General features: G+C 40.9%; 1 protein-coding gene across 2 annotated transcripts in view; it reads left to right on the top strand.

The window, feature by feature from the left end:
* Positions 1-10422: 10422 nt before the first annotated feature.
* The window catches only part of ANKFN1 (ankyrin repeat and fibronectin type III domain containing 1), a 459993-nt gene continuing 451523 nt past the window's right edge, over positions 10423-18892 (top strand). For both annotated transcript variants that reach the window (XM_053211570.1, XM_053211568.1), the window contains exon 1: positions 10423-10579. In XM_053211570.1, the coding sequence (XP_053067545.1) occupies positions 10546-10579 (34 nt within the window). In that variant the 5' untranslated portion in view covers positions 10423-10545. The remainder of the gene's footprint in view (positions 10580-18892) is intronic.

Below are 18892 nucleotides of genomic sequence, written 5' to 3'. Positions count from 1 at the left end.
GCTGTGGGAACACAGTCCGTCAGGCCCCTCCGCTTTTGCAAGCCAGACTCGGGGGTCTGCTTGGCCGGCGAGCTGCCCCTCCGCCCCAGCTCCCTCCCGCCAGTCCGTGGAGCGCACACCGCCTCGTCGCCCTTCCTACCCTCTTCCGTGGGCCTCTTGTCTGCGCTTGGCTCCGGGACTCCGTTCTGCTAATCCTCTGGTGGTTTTCTGGGTTATTTAGGCAGGTGTAGGTGGAATCTAAGTGATCAGCAGGACGCGCGGTGAGCCCAGCGTCCTCCTATGCCGCCATCTTCCCTCATCCCTCCCACAATTTCTTTATCCATTCATTAGTTGATGGACATTTAGGCTCTTTCCACAATTTGGCTATTGTTGAGAGTGCTGCTATAAACATTGGGGTACAAGTGCCCCTATGCATCAGTACTCCTGTATTCCTTGGGTAAATTCCTAGCAGTGATATTGCTGGGTCATAGGGTAGGTCTATTTTTAATTTTTTGAGGAACCTCCACACTGTTTTCCAGAGTGGCTGCACCAATTTGCTTTCCCACCAACAGTGCAAGAGGGTTCCCGTTTCTCCACATCCTCTCCAGCATCTATAGTCTCCTGATTTGTTGATTTTGGCCACTCTGACTGGCGTGAGGTGATATCTGAGTGTGGTTTTGATTCGTATTTCCCTGATGAGGAGCGACGTTGAACATCTTTTCATGTGCCTGTTGTGTACAGGCCCTTAGACTCGGCAATTCCATTTCTAAAAATGAATCCTGTCAGTGTGCCCAAGTCCGTATGCAAAGATGTCCATACAAATTATTGCACCGTTGTTTATGATAACAATATGGCAACAATCTAAATGTTCAAAAACAAGAAACAGGATAAATAATACATTGTATTTTCCATGATGGAATTCTATGTGACCTTTAGACAGAAGGAAGTAAATCTGAAAATACTCTGTATATTAGTATACAGTGATGCCTGTGATACAGGAAGAGAAAAAAACAAGCTAAAGATCAGTATGTGTACCATGAGGCCCTTATTAGGAAGGACATTCCAATCTCCAGATATTAGATGCCTGACCACATCTAAAATAGCAAAGGCATCTTATGATCTTATATTACAAGAAGTCTGGTGGAATTGTTACAGGGTTATTTCCCTAATTGACGATGTAAGATTATTGGGTTAATGACACCATGATTCATTTGGCTTTTTTTTTCATGGTCGCAGAATGATTGTAGCTGCTCTAAATAACAGGTCTCCACATCAGTTTTCCAAGATGAAGAGAGCAAGAGAATAGGTTTTCTTTTCATGAATCTGTCTTTTTACCCAGCAAGATAGTCTCTCATAGAACCCTCCTATCAGATTTGCTCTTACTTCACGTAGTCCAGAACTGTGGCACATGGATGCACCTCACTGCATAGAAGCCTCAAAAGTATCATACAAAAGAGAATGGGTTCTATAGCCTACTTAGCAGTATTATGATTGATCCCCAGGGTTTGAAGAGCCTCTTTCCCTGTAATCAAGGCTCTCATCCTTCAAAAGCATGGGCCATAAAGAAGGATTGATAACTTGGACCTCATTAAAATGAAAAACTTTTGCTTATCAAAAGACATCATTAAAAGTATGAAAAAAGGCTGGGAAGAAATATTTATTATACATACATCTGATAAAGAATCCAAAAGATATAGTCTTTCAAACTAAAAAGATAAAAGACAAATAAATCAATTTAAAATGGACAAAAGACTATGAGACAGCCCAGAAATGAGAGTATCCAAAGGGCCAGTAAGCTTATGTGAAAAGTTTCCAACACCCTTATCAGTGAAGAAAATTCCAAACACAAGCACAATAAAATCCTCTGTATATCCAACCAGAATGACTAAAATTCTTAAAATTGACAATAGCAAGTGCTGGTTTAGATGTAGAGCGAGTAGAACTCTCATGCATTGCTGATGGGGATTTAAATAGGCCCTGCCACTTTAGAGCATTCTTTTGTGATAGTCACTTGCTAAACTTACAAATACTCTGTGAGCCAATAATTTCACTCTTGGGTATACAACCACAGAAATGAATGTACATACCCCATGAAAATATGTCAAGGAATGTTTCGAGCAGTTTTATTCATGGTATCACAAAACTGGGAACATCCCAGGTGTTCATCAATAAGAGAATGGATAAGTTACGGCATATGCATTCAACGAAAAACCACACAATGACGACAAAAAATGAACTCCTGAATCATGCAGCAAACCAAGCATTAATCTCACAGAAATACTAGCAGAAGCTAGACACAAAAGATTATATGCACTATTATTTAATTTATATGAAACTGAAAAACACGTGAAACTATGGTTATAGAGATCAGGAAGAAAAGAGGTCACCTATAGGGGGGAGGGGGCATAATGAGGCCTCCTGGAGTGATGGACATAATTCATATCTCGAGCAGAGTGGTGGTAAGACAACTGCATGCAATTGTAGACATTCACTGGACTTAAGACTTGTAAACTTTGAAGTATGAGAGTTATAACCTTAATAAAAAAGAATAAAACAAACCAGAGAACCCCAAACCAGCCAAAAGAGATCTCTTCTCTCTATCTTAAAAATTTTGGTTCTTTGGGCATCTCGGTGGCTCAGTAGGTTGAGCGTCCCACTTCAGCTCAGGTCATGATCTCATAGCTCATGAGTTCAAGCCCCACGCTGGGCTCTGTGCTGACAGCTCAGAGACTGGAGCCTGCTTCGGACTCTGTGTCTCACTCTCTCTGTGCCCCTAACCCACTCACATTCTGTCTCTGTCTCTCTCAAAAATAAATAAACACTAAAAAAATTTTTTTAAATTGGGGTTCTTGTAGATGGAAAGTAGAAGTTTGATGCTCATGGCTGCTTGGTTCAAAGGACATTGTCTGTCACAATTCCATTTGTATACATACACGATCAGATACACACACACACGCACACACACATTTTGTGTATGTGTTCATATGAGCATAGAAATTTTTGAAAGAATGTGTGGCCAACTGATAACAGTTATATCTGAAGATGGAATTGGTAGGTTTAAAATGTTTTTGTTTGTGCATTTCTGATTACTAAAATAAAAGGGAATCATAACATTAGAGCAGGAATCTTGGGAGTCTCTAGCCAATGTTGTTACGTGTTAGGGAATTGTCCTTTATGATGAGTCAGTGGAGAGAAACAGATGAGAGATACCCACCCTCCAGAACTTTTCGGGGAGGTGGTAGGAAAAGTTACCAAGGGCTGCAAAGCCTTCTCTGAGCTCATTTCATCAAGATGGAAAAATCTACTAGGAAAATTAATATGCTTGTGAATAACTGAGAGCTGCCTACAGTATAGTCTCCTGAAATGACATTTTCTCTCCTATGAATGATGAAAAGAGGAGGCAAGCAACCTCAGAGGTCATCTCATTTAATGCCCTGGACAGTGTGCCAATCTTTTCCGTAATTCTTACTTTTAAAATGTCTCAACAGTTGTGTAACAAGTGGAAAATATGGCTTTACTACCACGTAGGGGATGTGTGCTGTATGGTCAACTGGCTGGAAAACAGGCTGTCAAATCACCACAGTGGTTTACTTTGCCACCTAGAGTACTGTCAGTGATGTTTGTGAGTGTGTACATGTGTGTATGTGTGTCTGTCTATGGAAGAGACTCAAGGAGTCTGAAAGAGAAAGAAACTGGTGATGTGAAGGAAGCTGGTTTTTGGAAACCATTTAGCAGCACTGGCTTGGGTTAAGTAATGATATATCTAACATTGACAGAAAAAATAAATTTAGATTTTAACCTCAGTGCCTTCATCCTAGTTTTCTCTGTGCATCAAGAAGTTTTTAAGTTCTCAGAAAATGGGAAAAAGATATGTTCCAACATGGCTTTCTATATGCCCCATTCTCAGTTCCTGAAGGCAGCAGCACTTTTGCCAGTGGTATTATGTTTTCTAATATTACCCAGTGAGGTTTATGTCATCATTTATTGTTACCTCCTTGATCTTCCATTCACCAACTATTTCCTCCACCCATTCAACACATACACTTCACATATCTTTTCTTCCCTGACTTTTGAGTTCCCAAAGCCTTGATACTGGGGAAAATGCATGTAAAGGTAGATTTTAAAGAACATCTGAGGACCAGAGCCACATTTCTTTATTCCTTAGACTTGCCAGAGCCCTCAGGATGAGGAGGAGAAAAATAAGGGGGATGTATTAAGCATATATGCCCTGGCTGTTCCCAGAGTAACAGGAGCTTTGCACTAGCCTTCTTGGGTTAAACCCAGCATGGGTGAAAAAGAGAGGCTTCAGGTAAATGTGTTGCATTTGAGAGCAGAAGTCCTATGTCTCACTTCTGGAGCATATTTCTGAAGGGCAGCAAGTCCTCAAAGAGGGAGTCGTGTGTCTAGGCTGATAGGACTTGAGATAGACTCCTCGAGTTCCTCAATGTGTAGTGTGATTTAGAGGCAAAAGAAAAATCCCCCTGAGAGGGACCCAGAACAATGCCTCAGATGAGGGCAACCTGTGCAGATTAATAGCAGGGGGGGCATGGGCATCACTAAGGAGACTAGCCCGGGCAGCAGCTATTACCTCAGCAATGCCTTGGCCCTGCATAAGCCTCCCAGCAACTTAGACCACCTCTGTGAAAGGCAGGAGATGAGGGACTGAATTCCTGAACTGACTGAGACTGACTTTCTGCCACTTTATTAGAATTTGGGCTCAAAATAGAAATTGAATTACAAAAAAATTTAATTTACATGTCACCTCTAATCACCATCCCATGACCATGCAGAAAGCATGATTGTATCTCCTTCGATTGTTACATAATGGGTTCAAATTGGACCACATTTCTCTGAAGCAGAGGTTTTTGTTCCAAAAATTCTAAGTGTTAAGGGGACTTATTTAGAAAGTCTTTATTATTTCTTAGAACCACTCGTTCAACACTCCACAAAGGTCCATGTGGGTAATTTGTTCAGAAGGAACATAAAGAGAACTGTATCTGAGCACCATGCAGAAATCCTCTCAGCCAGTCTCCTGTGGCACATACCTGGAAAAGGGAAACAAGTATGGAAAAAGAAAATGCAAGGATAAGTAATTGTTTCCACACACAGCTCTTTCACACTGCAGGAAAATTTGCTTCCTTAAAGTGTTAGAGAATCCAATGAGAGTTTGTGTGCTGTGATGCTAGGTATCTCGTGGTGAATTCAGAAGCAGCCCAGAATTTCACTGTGGCCTGTGGAGTCCATTGTAGACATCCAATTAACTGGGAGCAGGATCACCACATCAGAGTTGGACAGAGAGCCCAGACAGATCACCCAGGCAACGATGTTCTTCTTTCTGAAGCACTCCTACTGTGTGCTAAAGCTGTAGCACAAACCAGAGGGGTGCCCAAGAGTGAAGAATGGCACTCCTTACCTGGAACCCACACCCCCTATCTCTTCCTCCCTTTCCTCCTTCTCCTTTTTCTTTTAATTATTCTTGTTTCAAATACCCAGTAACTCAGGTTGGGAACCCTTTAAATGTTCATGATGGAAAATGTATCCTCTTCTACCCATCTTTCTCTCTAGCCTTTCCTTATCCCTTCTCCATAGGCACTACAACCTTGAGAAGCATGGCTTTTGTTGGCACAGCTGCTTTTTCTCTTTTATACTAAAGATGCCTTATTATAACTTATTTCCTGGCCCTTACTGCTCTGGGCACTTCCTTTCCTAACTCATTCTACTCTTGGCTTTTCTTTAAATTGTGTTTCTACTGCACAAAATCATGTTCTAAAAATATACCCAGGATGCATATTAATCAGGTATGGAAAGATATGCAGACATGGAAATAATTGTCATAAAGGAAGAAGTTTATACTTGAAGATCCTTAGAAACAAGAGACAGCAGATACCTTGCAGGGCCACATGGGGAGGCACCCAGGTTGACTAGGAGACAGAGGGAGAGGGAAGGATATAGCCCAGAGCATTTATTGAAATTATGTGAGAAGTAATGGGCAAAGCAGGATAGGTATGCTGAGTCAGTTTGGAACTAGGCAGCTTGAATATTTTTGGCAGGCTCTGGCTTATAGAGCTGGTCCCTAGGTGTCTGGTACCTGTCCCTGGGGTGATTTAGGGCCGAAAGATATTGGCTTGGTGTGTGAGAGTTGGGGATCTGTATCTGGATTGGTTGGTTTTCCCATCAAAGGAATGCTCATGGGGGAATACTTTTCTATCTCTAGAAATTAGCTAGCCCTGGGAGGAGCAGTCTCTCCAGGATCAAGACTTTAAATGCCAAACCATCAAGAATGCAGAAAATAAGAAAATACAATCAATACAAGTTGGGCTCAAAGTAATCATTGTTTCATGTTCTACCATTATCATCCATCCATGCATTGCCTCTTTTACTTTATGTTTTTATCTCTCAAATAAAGAACAGTCATGAATTAACCACAGAACCTAAAACCTAGGATATTATCAACGACTCACACTGACTTATTAGCTTCTACCCTAATCTTGCAGGTCCAACAGTTCTTTCTGCCGTTTATTAATGGGCCTCAACACCTCATACGGAGAAGAATATCTTATTTTGGATGACTGCCAATGGCCACGTACCTGTCCTGTTCTCTCATCTGTCTCATCAGCTTGAATTTCAAGCTCTTTGAGTGTTTTCCAACCTGTAATTTAAACACTGGCAAGCAGAAGAGCATTTCACTTGGCTTTGGATGAAAAATTCATGAATGCGTGGAGATAAATGCTGGTTGAAAAAACATACATATTACTTTGTGTCTACGTAAGCCAACACCTCTGATGATGACAGTATATTCTTCACAGCTCTTGAACAAAAACCTAAAACCAAGAATTTTGGAAAGAAAGGACCTTTCCACAAGGCTTTCCAAGTCAGGCTTGAGGCTATGGTAACAGCCGCAAGAGTCTTCTTACTGTCTAGATTTTCAGCAGCTCCACTATTCATTTTGAATGAGGGCCACCAGACGTTGTCAAACAGCAGCCAGCAGACATGAAGGGACAGGGCTTTTCATAGCCTTTTGAGAGTATTGATGATGATGTTTTTTGCATAGGGAGTTTGAGATGTTGTGTTTAGAGAAACTAGTGGGGCTGTTGTTGAAAAATCAGCGGAAATCAGATGTCTACAAGAAAGGACCTTGGAAAAGCCAGCGGTACACAGTCACAGGCAACAGGTATTCTGGGGAGTGAATGTGTTGGGATAATGCTTGGGGGACTTCAGACTGCCTTTCCAGTTCCTCACTGCTATCCTAGAAGTTCTTAGGTATTTCTCTTTCCAAGTGTTTAGAAACATGACAAAGTAAGAACTGCTGTGTATGCTGATGACCAGATCACTTCTGCCTCATTCAGCCTTTTTGTTTTCTGCCTTTTCTGTTGTTCTGTGCGAAAACATCCACATGGGTTCCTGAGCTATTGTTACAAACAAAAAAATGTGTAAGACCAGGGTTTTAGGTCTTCATCAAAACATCTTTTTTTTTTTTTTCCTGCTTCATATCCTGTGGGAACTTTGGAATTTGGCTTTGTTATGTCCTAGCCAGTACCTCATAATCAAAAGGTTTTCAGAAATTTCTTCAGGTCTCACGTTCAAACTAAACAGTGGGTCTGGTTATATTTTGTGCAGATAAAGTATAAATCATTTTCTGTCAGATTTTAGACTTCCTGAATGGACTGTCCTGGGAAAAGAGTCGTTGGGTATTCAAAGCTTCCACAATTTAGGGATTTTGGCTGGATCCCAACATATTTAGGAGACCCCATTTGAAAATATTTACCCATCCAAATGAAATGAAAAGGTGCTTGTCCTCCAAATGGCCCCTGAAATAACTTTGGAAGTCCAACCCCTGCCACTGAACAGTGGCTATTACCCTTGGACACTGGTAAGCAGGGCTTATAATTCTGGAATAATTTCCCTTTGAATTTATGTCTCTTCAACTTCAGTTCACACATCAGCCTTCTCGTCTCCTCTCCCATGTTAAATTGGTCCATAAAACTCCACACACTATAAAATGGGATCTGGGTGGAGGTGTAGCAAAGCATCCCTCAAGGTCAACATTATGATAGACTCCCTGTCCCACTCCCCCCCCCCAGCCCCACCCCAGAAGAAAGTGGAAACAAAAGGCACGTTGGTCTGCAGGCTTGACTTCTGGCAGCTCCTAAACAGCTGTTAAGTTCTTGTTTAGTTGGGGGAGCAGCAGCCTTTAGAAAGGGAGACCCCCTTTCTTTCTCCCCATGTCCCTTATCTGAGTAATGGTCTACACAGAAGATCAAGAAAACGCCACAGTCTCACTAGATTCTAAGAGCTGACACCAAGGACTTCCTGTGGCCTGGCTCCAGCCACATGCGGAACAGCTCAGCCTGGAGCAGCCAGCCCTGATCGTGTCTGAAATATTTGGCTCCTGGCTAAGGCTGTGGGCTGGCTGTCTGGTTTGTTTGAACACAAACTAGCCTGGGAGTCTTTGTGTAGAATGCTTCTCGAAGCTTTTTCCGTGACATCTGCCAATTAAATGTATGAATTACTCTGTTTACTCCTCCGTGACGGGGCAGATATTTTATTCAGAAGCAAGGATTTCTTCTCATCCTTGCTTTTTCTTCTCACATTTACTTAGCTCCTATTGTGTGCCAGAAACTGGGCAGGGATGCTTTTACATTTGTGATCTCACTTTATTCCTCATTACAGCCCTGATAAAATGCACTTAGGGTTCCCATTTTGTAGACAGGAAACTGAGATACAGAGATAGGAAGTGATTGGTCTAGGGCCACACAAATTAATAAGGGGGCAGAATTGGAACTAGGACCTAAATTTCCTCATTTCAAGCTTTTTACAATTCCTTTTAATCTTCTCCATTCCAATTTCTTTTTTTTAATGTTTATTTATTTTTGAGACAGAGAGAGACAGAGCATGAATGGGGGAGGGTCAGAGAGAGAGGGAGACACAGAATCTGAAGCAGGCTCCAGGCTCTGAGTTGTTAGCATAGAGCCTGACACGGGGCTCGAACTCACGGACCGTGAGATCATGACCTGAGCCGAAGTCGGACGCTTAACTGACTGAGCCACCCAGGCACCCCTCCATTCCAATTTCTTTATGGTTAACGCTTGGCTGTTTGGGTTGGTATTTTAGTCTTTATTCATTCATTCACTCATTCAGCATGAGCATCTACCATTGAGCATCTTCTACATACAAGGTACTAGGTCTGAAGGCTAAGCACAAGAATCTGCAAACGTTCTGTAAAGACCCAAATAATAAATATTTTAGGCTTTGAAAGCCATACAGTTTCTGTTGCAACTTCTCAGCTCTATCGTTGTTGCATGAAAGTGGCCCTAGACAACAGATAGATGAATGGACTTGGTTGTCTTCCAATAAAACCTTATTTACAAAAATAGGCAGCAGGTCAGATTTGATACTCTAGCTGTAGTTTTTGATAGACTACCGTGCAGTGCACAACCTGAACCCTTATACATGTTACCCCTAGTGAGGCACCACATAATTCTGTAGGTGGACTCTGAATTCTGAGCCTGTAATGACAGTGAGGATCCCTGTGCTTGGACTCTGCCCTGCTCTCTCAAAATAATCCTGAGAGACCCAGCTGAATAATCATCACCTTCAATGGTGAGATGCCACCTCTGCCCAGCAGCATTTCTCGTGCACTCGTGGGAATGTTACTAGCATTCATGAAACCCTTCTGTGACTTGGTGGGCAAAGTGTGAAATCAGAGACAGTGACAAGAAGGTTGGGCCTCAGAGAACGTGGAAGAATCTAGGCTTGGGCATGGTCATCCACACACCTGATTGCACTGCAAAACTACTATAACAACAACAGCTACCATGGGTTAATGTTTATATGCTGAAGGCATCCATCTGCACAATCTCACTTGATCCTTACAAGAATCCAGTTCACAAGTATTGCTATTTCCACTTTCCAAATGAGGAAGCTTAGACTCAGAGAAGTTCAGTTATAAGGTCATACAGACAGTAAGTAGCTAACTGAGGTTTTGAGTGAAAGCCTGAGTGTTTCCAAAATCTCTTACCTCCAAAGTAGACTGCTTTTGATAGAAGACAGTAAAAGAAAGAACAAGCTGCTTTTATTGTCATTGTTATTGCTTCCATGGCATCATGGCAGCAAGATGAACCATGGGGACCACTTGACATGAAAGATGCATTTGTGGGAACAGCAACCACACAGTGTATTCCTATTAACTCTTGTCAGCTTCCTGAGGCACAAAAGGTCTACTTCCAGTGTATGCCCACAGTGCCCTCTACTGCCCAGGAGGAATACCACACAGACTCTGTTTCTCATTGCCTTCAAGATGGAAGACCCTTATTACCATTTGTTGAAAATTGGAATTTGAGTCATGGTGTGAGATTTTATTAGGATTCTTTCCTTATTACTTCTGATAATTGTACACTGCATTGCTAGATTGGGGATCTCAGGTGGGGAAGAGGAGAGAGAGCCCATAATCTTCCTTTGGTTGTCTCGTACCTGAACAAGAGTGCACATTTTTCCTTTTATAGGGTGGCCTATGGTCGATTGAATGGTGATGACATCTGGGCCAGGAAGAAGTCAAGGAGACTCCCGATGATTCCTGGTGGTATTTACAGCTCCAAGTCAGGTAAAGTTTATTTCATTACTGAAAAAAAATGTTTTCATGGAAATAAGCAGACAATGCACTGACTTAATGGGTGCAAGGAAAGAGAACAATGTCAAGATAAAAGAATACAAACCAACTGATTGCTAAAGGAGCTAGAATGGGAGAATTAAAACACATAGAAATTAAATAAATAAAATATCACCCTTCATGGTACAGTGGTGCTGTGGCCTGGGGATGGAACTGGAAACTTTGTGTGGTAAGTTCTAGTGGGATGTGGGTTGGGCCAAAATATATTTGTCTCCAAGAAATACATTTTTCAAAATGCTAAGCTTTAATTTTTTTTTAAGTAAACAGCTAGGAAAATGCCAGGCTTGATCCTTTTTTGAATGGGGCCCTGGGTACGTCTTATGGAAGTCCTTGTGAGGGGAAAACCCTTGGTAGCTTGACCCAAGCTAACTGCTGGACTGTGGGTCCATTCAGTTCGCCCTTCACCCATCCACTTTGAATCTCTGCCGTCGCAGCATCCTGGGCTATGTCCAAACCTTCCTTTCCACCTCGCTGCCGGCACATGATGTGCTTCCTTTTTTCAAAGGAGCAGCCATGTTGGAAGAAACACAGGGCCCCGAAAAACAATCCTGTTGGTCCAATAGTCAAATCTCTCAGCCCACAGAGATGTTTCTCTGCCTACCACATTTTCCTTGGCTCTTCCGGGCTCCATCCCTCTAAGCAAACATTCCCTCTGCATTTAGACTCCTTCTAACACTGAGAATAATGTAATGGAAAGAAGCATTCAAGACCTGGGTTTTAGTGGTTTTGCTATTAACTTCCTCAACATTTAATATCCCTGACTTTCAGCTTTCTCATCTTTATTCAGTATTACCCATCATATGGTGCCAATGGAGAATTGAATGGGATAATGTACAAGAAAGCATGTTAATAAGTGTAATAGTCAAATATTTATTAAGTGCTTGGCATTGAGAAATATGAGGCTAAGACACAGATTTTGACCTTGAAGAGTTTATAATTTAGTGAAAGAGGTAAATAGAGAAATGGGTAACGTCGTGTGAAGATTGGGTTGCGTTTGTTTGTTTTGCTTTTTTTCTAGTTGGCCATAGCAAACCAACCCATAACCTATTCCAAATCTATACCCACTGCCACTAATTCCCCTTCCTTCTTTGGGACTCAGATGTCCAATTTGCCCAATGAATGAGTGACTAGATAATTTGTTGGACATTTCTGAAGGTGAGAGGAGGTGCTATTAATAACTCTGCCAACTATGCCAGAGCAACTGGTTATAAATGGAAACAATCCCAGGCTATCTGAGATTATGGTTGTTCCACAAATGGGTGGGGGAAGGCATTGAGTGAGATCCAAGGCTTATTCAATTTCTTACAATTTATGGGCCTTACACTTATTATCGCAAGTCTTTCTTCTAGTCCCAATTCCTACATTTCATCTTTGGCTGCCCTCGTGGGCATGGCTACTGGTCAGTAATATAGAGAATGAGCTGTATACTGATGATCCCTGAAAATCCTGGTTGCTGCCCTCATTGGTCGAATCCTTTGTTGGTCAAACTGTGCCATATTCTTTGTGGCCACATCGTCTGTTGGAGCTTAGCCTCGTAGGCCTCAGAAACTAAGTGAAAGTAAACTTAAACACAAGCAGCAGAGGTCCTGCTACTATGGACCACTGAGCTCCTGAATTGTCTCTTCCCACATCTCAGATGCTTTTTATATTACCCTCCTCTCCCAGTGCAGTGAGCCCTGTGCTCACATGGATGGTGAATTTCCAGACAACACATAGGTTTAATAATATCTCCCCAACCACTGTGAGCTTCGGCCAGCTTAAGATCAATACGAGGAAAGGATTCATGAGCTGATTTTGTGTATCTCTCTCCCTCCATCCTTCTTCCGCCTTCCTCCTTCCTCATTCCTCCTTACAACTTGATCTCCTTTCTACTTCCTCTATTGACAAATTTTGGGGCTTGGGATGGTCTTAAAATAAAATTTTCTTGATTTTTCTTTTACTACGCCATCCAACAAAAGTACCCCAACCACAATGCTGGGGAAACTGAACCCCAGAGGAGTTCTTGATAACCTTTTATACATAAGCACATATAATTTGTGTTAAATGATTTGAGATTAGTGATGGAGTCCCTTATATATTCAGGCTGTATGTTGCATGTCTTCCCAGAATTACATGTTTTATATATTTTTTAAAATTTTTTTAGAGAATTGCTTTTATTTATTTTTTGGGCGGCATGTTTTTTTATTAAATATAATTTATTGTCAAATTGGTTTCCATACAACACCCAGTGCTCATCCCAACAGGTGCCCTCCTCAATGCCCATCACCCACTTTCCCCTCTCCCCCACCCCCCATCAACCCTCAGTTTGTTCTCAGTATTTAAGAGTCTCTTATGGTTTGCTTCCCTCTCTCTCTGTAACTTTTTTCCCCCTTCCACTCCTCCATGGTCTTCTGTTAAGTTTCTCAGGATCCACATAAGAGTGAAAACATATGGTATCTGTCTTTCTCTGCCTGATTTATTTCACTTAGCATAATACCCTCCAGTTCCATCCACGTTGCTACAAATGGCCAGATTTCATTCTTTCTCATTGCCAAGTAGTATTCCATTGTGTATATAAACCACATCTTCTTTATCCATTCATCAGTTGATGGACATTTAGGCTCTTACCATAATTTGGCTATTGTTGAAAGTGCTGCTATAAACATTGGGGTATAAGTGCCCCTATGCATCAGCACTCCTGTATTCCTTGGGTAAACTCCTAGCAGTGCTATTGTTGGGTCATAGGGTAGATCTATTTTTAGTTCTTTGAGGAACCTCCACACTGTTTTCCAGAGCGGCTGCACCAGTTTGCATTCCCACCAACAGTGCAAGAGGGTTCCCGTTTCTTCACATCCTCGCCAGCATTTATAGTCTCCTGATGTGTTCATTTTAGCCACTCTGGCATGAAGTGGTATCTCAGTGTTGTTTTGATTTGTATTTTCCTGATGAAGAGTGACGTTGAGCATCTTTTCATGTGCCTGTGAGCCATCCGGATGTCTTCTTTAGAGATGTGTCTATTCATGTTTTCTGCCCATTTCTTCACTGGATTATTTGTTTTTCAGGTGTGGGTTTGGTGAGTTCTTTATGGATTTTGGATACTAGCCCTTTATCTGATACATTATTTGCAAATATCTTCCTATTCTGTCGGTTGCCTTTTAGTTTTGTCTATTGTTTCCTTTGCAGTGCAGAAGCTTTTTATCTTCATGAGGTCTCAATAGTTCATTTTTGCTTTTAATTCCCTTGCCTTTGGAGATGTGTCAAGTAAGAAATTGCTGCGGCTGAGGTCAAAGATGTTTTTCCCTGCTTTCTCCTCTAGGGTTTTGATGGCTTCCTGTCTTACATTCAGGTCCTTGATGTATTTTGAGTTTATTTTTGTGAATGGTGTGGTTTCATTCTTGTGCATGTTGCTGTCTAGTTCTCCCCGCACCATTTGTTAAAGAGGCTGTTTTTTTTTTTTCCATTGGATATTCTTTCCTGCTTTGTCAAAGACTAGTTGGACATACATTAGTGGGTCCAATTCTGGAGTCTCTATTCTATTCCATTGGTCTATGTGTCTGTTTTTGTGCCGATACCATACTGTCTTGATGATTACAGCTTTTTTAGTAGAACCTAAAGTCTGGGATTGTGATGCCTCCTGCTTTGGTCTTCTTCTTCAAAATTACTTTGGCTATTCAGGGTCTTTTGTGGTTCCATACAAATTTTAGGACTGCTTGTTCTAGCTTTGAGAAGAATGCTGGTGCAATTTTGATTGGGATTGCATTGAATGTGTAGATTGCTTTAGTATTATTGACATTTTAACAGTATTTATTCTTCCAATCCATGAGCATGGAATGTTTTTCCATTTCTTTCTATCTTCTTCAGTTTCCTTCACAAGTTTTCTATAGTTTTCAGCATACAGATCTTGTACATCTTTGGTTAGATTTATTCCTAGGTATTTTATGATTCTTGATGCAATTAGAATCACACGTTTTAACATAATCTTGAAACCAGGGTGATGTGGCTGGGCTAACTATGCCTCTTCTCAAACATATAGCTGTGATCCACATGAGTATCTTATCGTAGACAGTTGTAGGCTCTTGGGATTTGCATGGCCCTGGAGTTTTCTTTTCCATTATCCTTTCTAGTTTCATTACCCTTATGGAAAGCACTGAGGATTGCAGGAAACAAATCCTGGAGGAGAAATCTTATCATCCCAGCAGACATCATAGGGTCTGGTCCCAACTATTTTCATCTACATCATAAAACAACCCATTTTGGTGGCTTAGTTCTGGGATAAAAATTTGTACATAAGGAACCAGTTCGGGTGTTCAGAGAGGTGACTGCAGGTGAAAGATTAAGGGAGAATACGTTGATACAGCTACCAAATTCTTCCTGAACCAGAAGGAACTTACTGAAGACCCACTGAGAGGACGGGTACGAGCCCAGACACAATGGAATACAGGTTTTTCCCCTTCTCATTCTGCACAGCTGGTGTATGCTGTGCACCCTCTACTGGGTGCTAGAACAGTCTGACTAAACCCCCATCTCATCTGGCTACCTGCAGGCATGAGTAGGTAGCCCTGGAAATCACAAATCCTGGTTCAAATGGGGTTGCCACTGTGATCATCTTCCACCCAACTACTTTATCAGGGAGCTGGGATGATTAATAGTTGGTGATGGTGCAGGGAGCAAACTAGAAGTGGAAATTGGTATGATTTGGCCTGCTGGGGACAAGGGGCTGGGCCTTCTGGGCTAATTATTGCTATTTTCTTCTGGAGTAAGTTTTATTCTTATCCACACTTCATATTCTGTATATCTCTCTGTTGGTTCTCCATGAGACTGGTTGTCTTTATTTAGTAAGTAGGACTTAAAGATTCTTAATCCAAGGGCCTCATCTTCCATATGGCATGTTGGGAAGGAGAGCTTGCACATTATCTCAAATTCTTTTTCCTTTATATTTTAAAATGTTATCTTGAAGATCAAAAGTGAAAGCTCTCCTCTCATGTTGAGCCCAGCTGTCCTGTGGGGTCAAAGACAACCCTGCTCAGCTGTGCACAGCAATTTGCCACTTCCTGGTCCCCACCCTACTTTGCCCTTCAAGTACAGACATGATACTGTTGAGTCCCTCCAACTAGGAAAGGTGATTTGAGGTTTTCAGCATAATTTAGCAAGTGTTAAGTGAGCATCTATTCTGCCCCACGTTCTCTTTTTATGTTTAAAGGTAGTTTTAAGTTCAAGAAAGGGTGGCTGGGCTAACAAGATGAAAAAACTACATTTTTCAAGAATCTACATGATATTTTATTGAGGGACGTTTAAATACATGATGTGTAAATAATTAGAAAAGAGCATGTAAATAACATGTAACAAGGCAAATTGAAATAAGAGGCATACGGAAGCATTAGCAGCTCCTAGAGGAAGAAGCTGTTAATTCTGCCGAGGGTATCAGAGAGGACTAGTCAGGTATGTTAAAACTCTGATAGTTTAAACTGAGCTTTGAATATTAATCCTAACATGCATTCCACTGCCATTTACCGAATGCCTGGTTTAGGTGACAGACAGTGCAGGACAGTGCAGATTATGACAACTCTTGTCACTAGGAAACTCATGACCTACCCATACCCACTGAGCCGGATAAATATACTATCATAAAATTAAAAAAAATATTTTTAGACTGTTAATTATAATTATAGCCCCTGCTTTTTTTTAAAAGCATTACCAAGTCCTAGGTTTATTCATTACCCATCCATTAATTAATTTTCAACTCATTATCTAATTACAATGCACAATCACCCCTTATATTGTGTCTAATATAAGTTTACACAAGAGGAAACTTGTTCAGAGGTACCTTGATAGTCAGATGAAGAACTAAAATTTGAATTCTTGAATCCATGTCTGTTGGATTCCAAAGTCCATGCTCTTAAATATTAAAAAAAATTTTTAATGTTTATTCATTTTTGAGAGACAGAGAGCTGTCAGCATAGCCTGACACAGGGCTCAAATTCACGGACCACAAGATTATGACCTGAGCTAAAGTCACATGCTTAACCAATTGAGTCACCCAGGTGCCCGATGCTCTTAAATATTAAGCAAGAATTGGGTGGAGGGAACAATGCAAAGTAAGGGGACAAAAATAGGAAAGAAAAGGAGAGTAAAATTATGTTACAGGGTCAGGATGGGGCACTTCTTTTGTGGTTGGAACTTAGACCATCCTGAGGGATTTTATGCAAGGCTGGACAGGTAGGATGGGGGTTGTTGTTTGAAACCCTTGGATATCATACTAAGGAGTTGAATTTTTATTCTATAAATCATGGTAACCCACAGTAGGGATTTTAGATTTTAGTAGGGATTTTAGACAACTTACATTCATGAGAGTATCTCTAAATAAATAATGAGGATGGTGATAGGTTCCCTGAATCTTCTATACATTTTTCTGAAGTATGTGGTGAGGGTTAGGACTCTGGGCTATGGATTTGAAATTGAAATTATTTTCTTTTCTGAATACATATAAATGGTCTGCCTGGAATTGGTCTTTGCTCTTAGTAGTTATGAATCCAGATGTGCAAAACACAAGTAACATCTTTATTTTTCTAGAGTGCTACCTAATCCTTATATGACAGAAAAATTTAGTCTTAATGAGTTTTTACAGACATTTTTAGATTCAAACTCATTCAAATCAGAATTTACTTCCTCTTTCTGTGTGGATCGGCCAAAGTTTGGAGAGACTTTCAAAACATAAAAGGATGAGAGGTGGGAGGTGGAAAGGGTGGTACCTGATCCCTGGTCATTGGTATCTGTCCAGCCCTGCAATATTCTCCAGTCATTGGTCAAAAACTGTACCATTTTCAGTCCATCTGGCTCCTTATAGCTCTTCTGTGGCCTTTTGGTCCCCTGCCAGGAGAGTTTTCAAGTGTTTTCCCATACTATTCTGGGGCCATACAAGACTTGGGAGCCTAGCTTAGGTATTCCTAGACCTTTATGATTTTCTCAATCCCTCATCAGGAAGCAAACACAATTCCCTTCTCTTACTGACCCCTCCCAGGACTTGGACTCCATCCAAAGGGATGAGCACAGCACAGAGACTTCCAGACCTGGCTCCAGCTCTCCCTTCTCCTCCTACTGAGCTCAGAAGATCTAAACTACTGTAGGGGGTAGAAGTGTTTTGCAGGTAAACTAGTTCTGCCTAACGGCATATTCTTCCAAGTCTGTTTGTCTTGGTATAACCTGGACCAAGCATTTTGGGCTCAGAAGCCATGAATTTGATGAATGATGTCCACTTCCCTGAATAAAAGAGACCCACATGGTAAAGAGCGAGTACACATAAAAACACATGGGTTAGCATTTTACAATATTGTCCCCATGCTATTAGAATCTTGATACGAATTTTAGCACCTTGGAGACACCAATTTGAGTTTACTTTTTATCCAAAGAGAAATTTGGCCTCCATAGCCAGGCATTTTTCAAGATGGCAAATTCACAAATTCCACTTTCTTATTTTCTTTGATTCCCCAGCAAGGGTCTCATCTATGATCAAAGCCTTTTTTTTTTCCCTAACAGCAACTGGCATATCCTTGAAGGTATAATTAGCTACCATAGTAACTATAAATTATAATCTTCCTTTGACTTTCCAGACAACCTAAATAAGATGCCATCACTTTCCCCCTACAATTAATACTCCCTGAAGAAATATCTGAGTGTCATGATCTATTGCTAAATTTGGAGCATAGAGACAAAAATTTGGTCATTTCCACCAGAAGTTACAGTGGTAGCAAATTCACTGAATTCAGCAAAATACATGGACATACAACTTGGACTAAGATTGACTAAGAGCTTGTGAAACTGAAAGCTAAGTATCAGTTGAAAAAGTCTTCTTTATACTTTATAGCCAAAGATGTAGAGAATAGAAGGGAGTATTATTATTTTTATTATTATTATTGTTATTGTTATTATTATTATTATTACTGTTGTTAATCACTCATTTAACTGCTATAGTGAATTATGGGCTTAAAGTTTTTTTCTGTAACACTGGAGCATTTACTGCCAACTTACAGTGGAGTGTTGTAAAGATTAAGCTATAATCCTGTCCTTCTGGTTATGAGGGGCAGGGGAATTAACTCACATCTGCATATCTGCAAGTGTTTTCCAGGCACTGTGGTAAACACACTACAATATTCTTCTCATTCCATCATGATAATAACCTTAGAAGTAGATCCTATCATTCCCAATTTATAGATGCAGAAAGCCAACTTCTAAAAGATGAAAATAATTGACCCCATTAGTTCAACTCTGGTC

The sequence above is a fragment of the Acinonyx jubatus genome, chromosome E1 (assembly GCF_027475565.1).
Source record: "Acinonyx jubatus isolate Ajub_Pintada_27869175 chromosome E1, VMU_Ajub_asm_v1.0, whole genome shotgun sequence".
In the NCBI taxonomy this organism is placed as follows: Eukaryota; Metazoa; Chordata; class Mammalia; order Carnivora; family Felidae; genus Acinonyx; species Acinonyx jubatus.
This window is presented reverse-complemented; position numbering and strand designations above follow the sequence as displayed.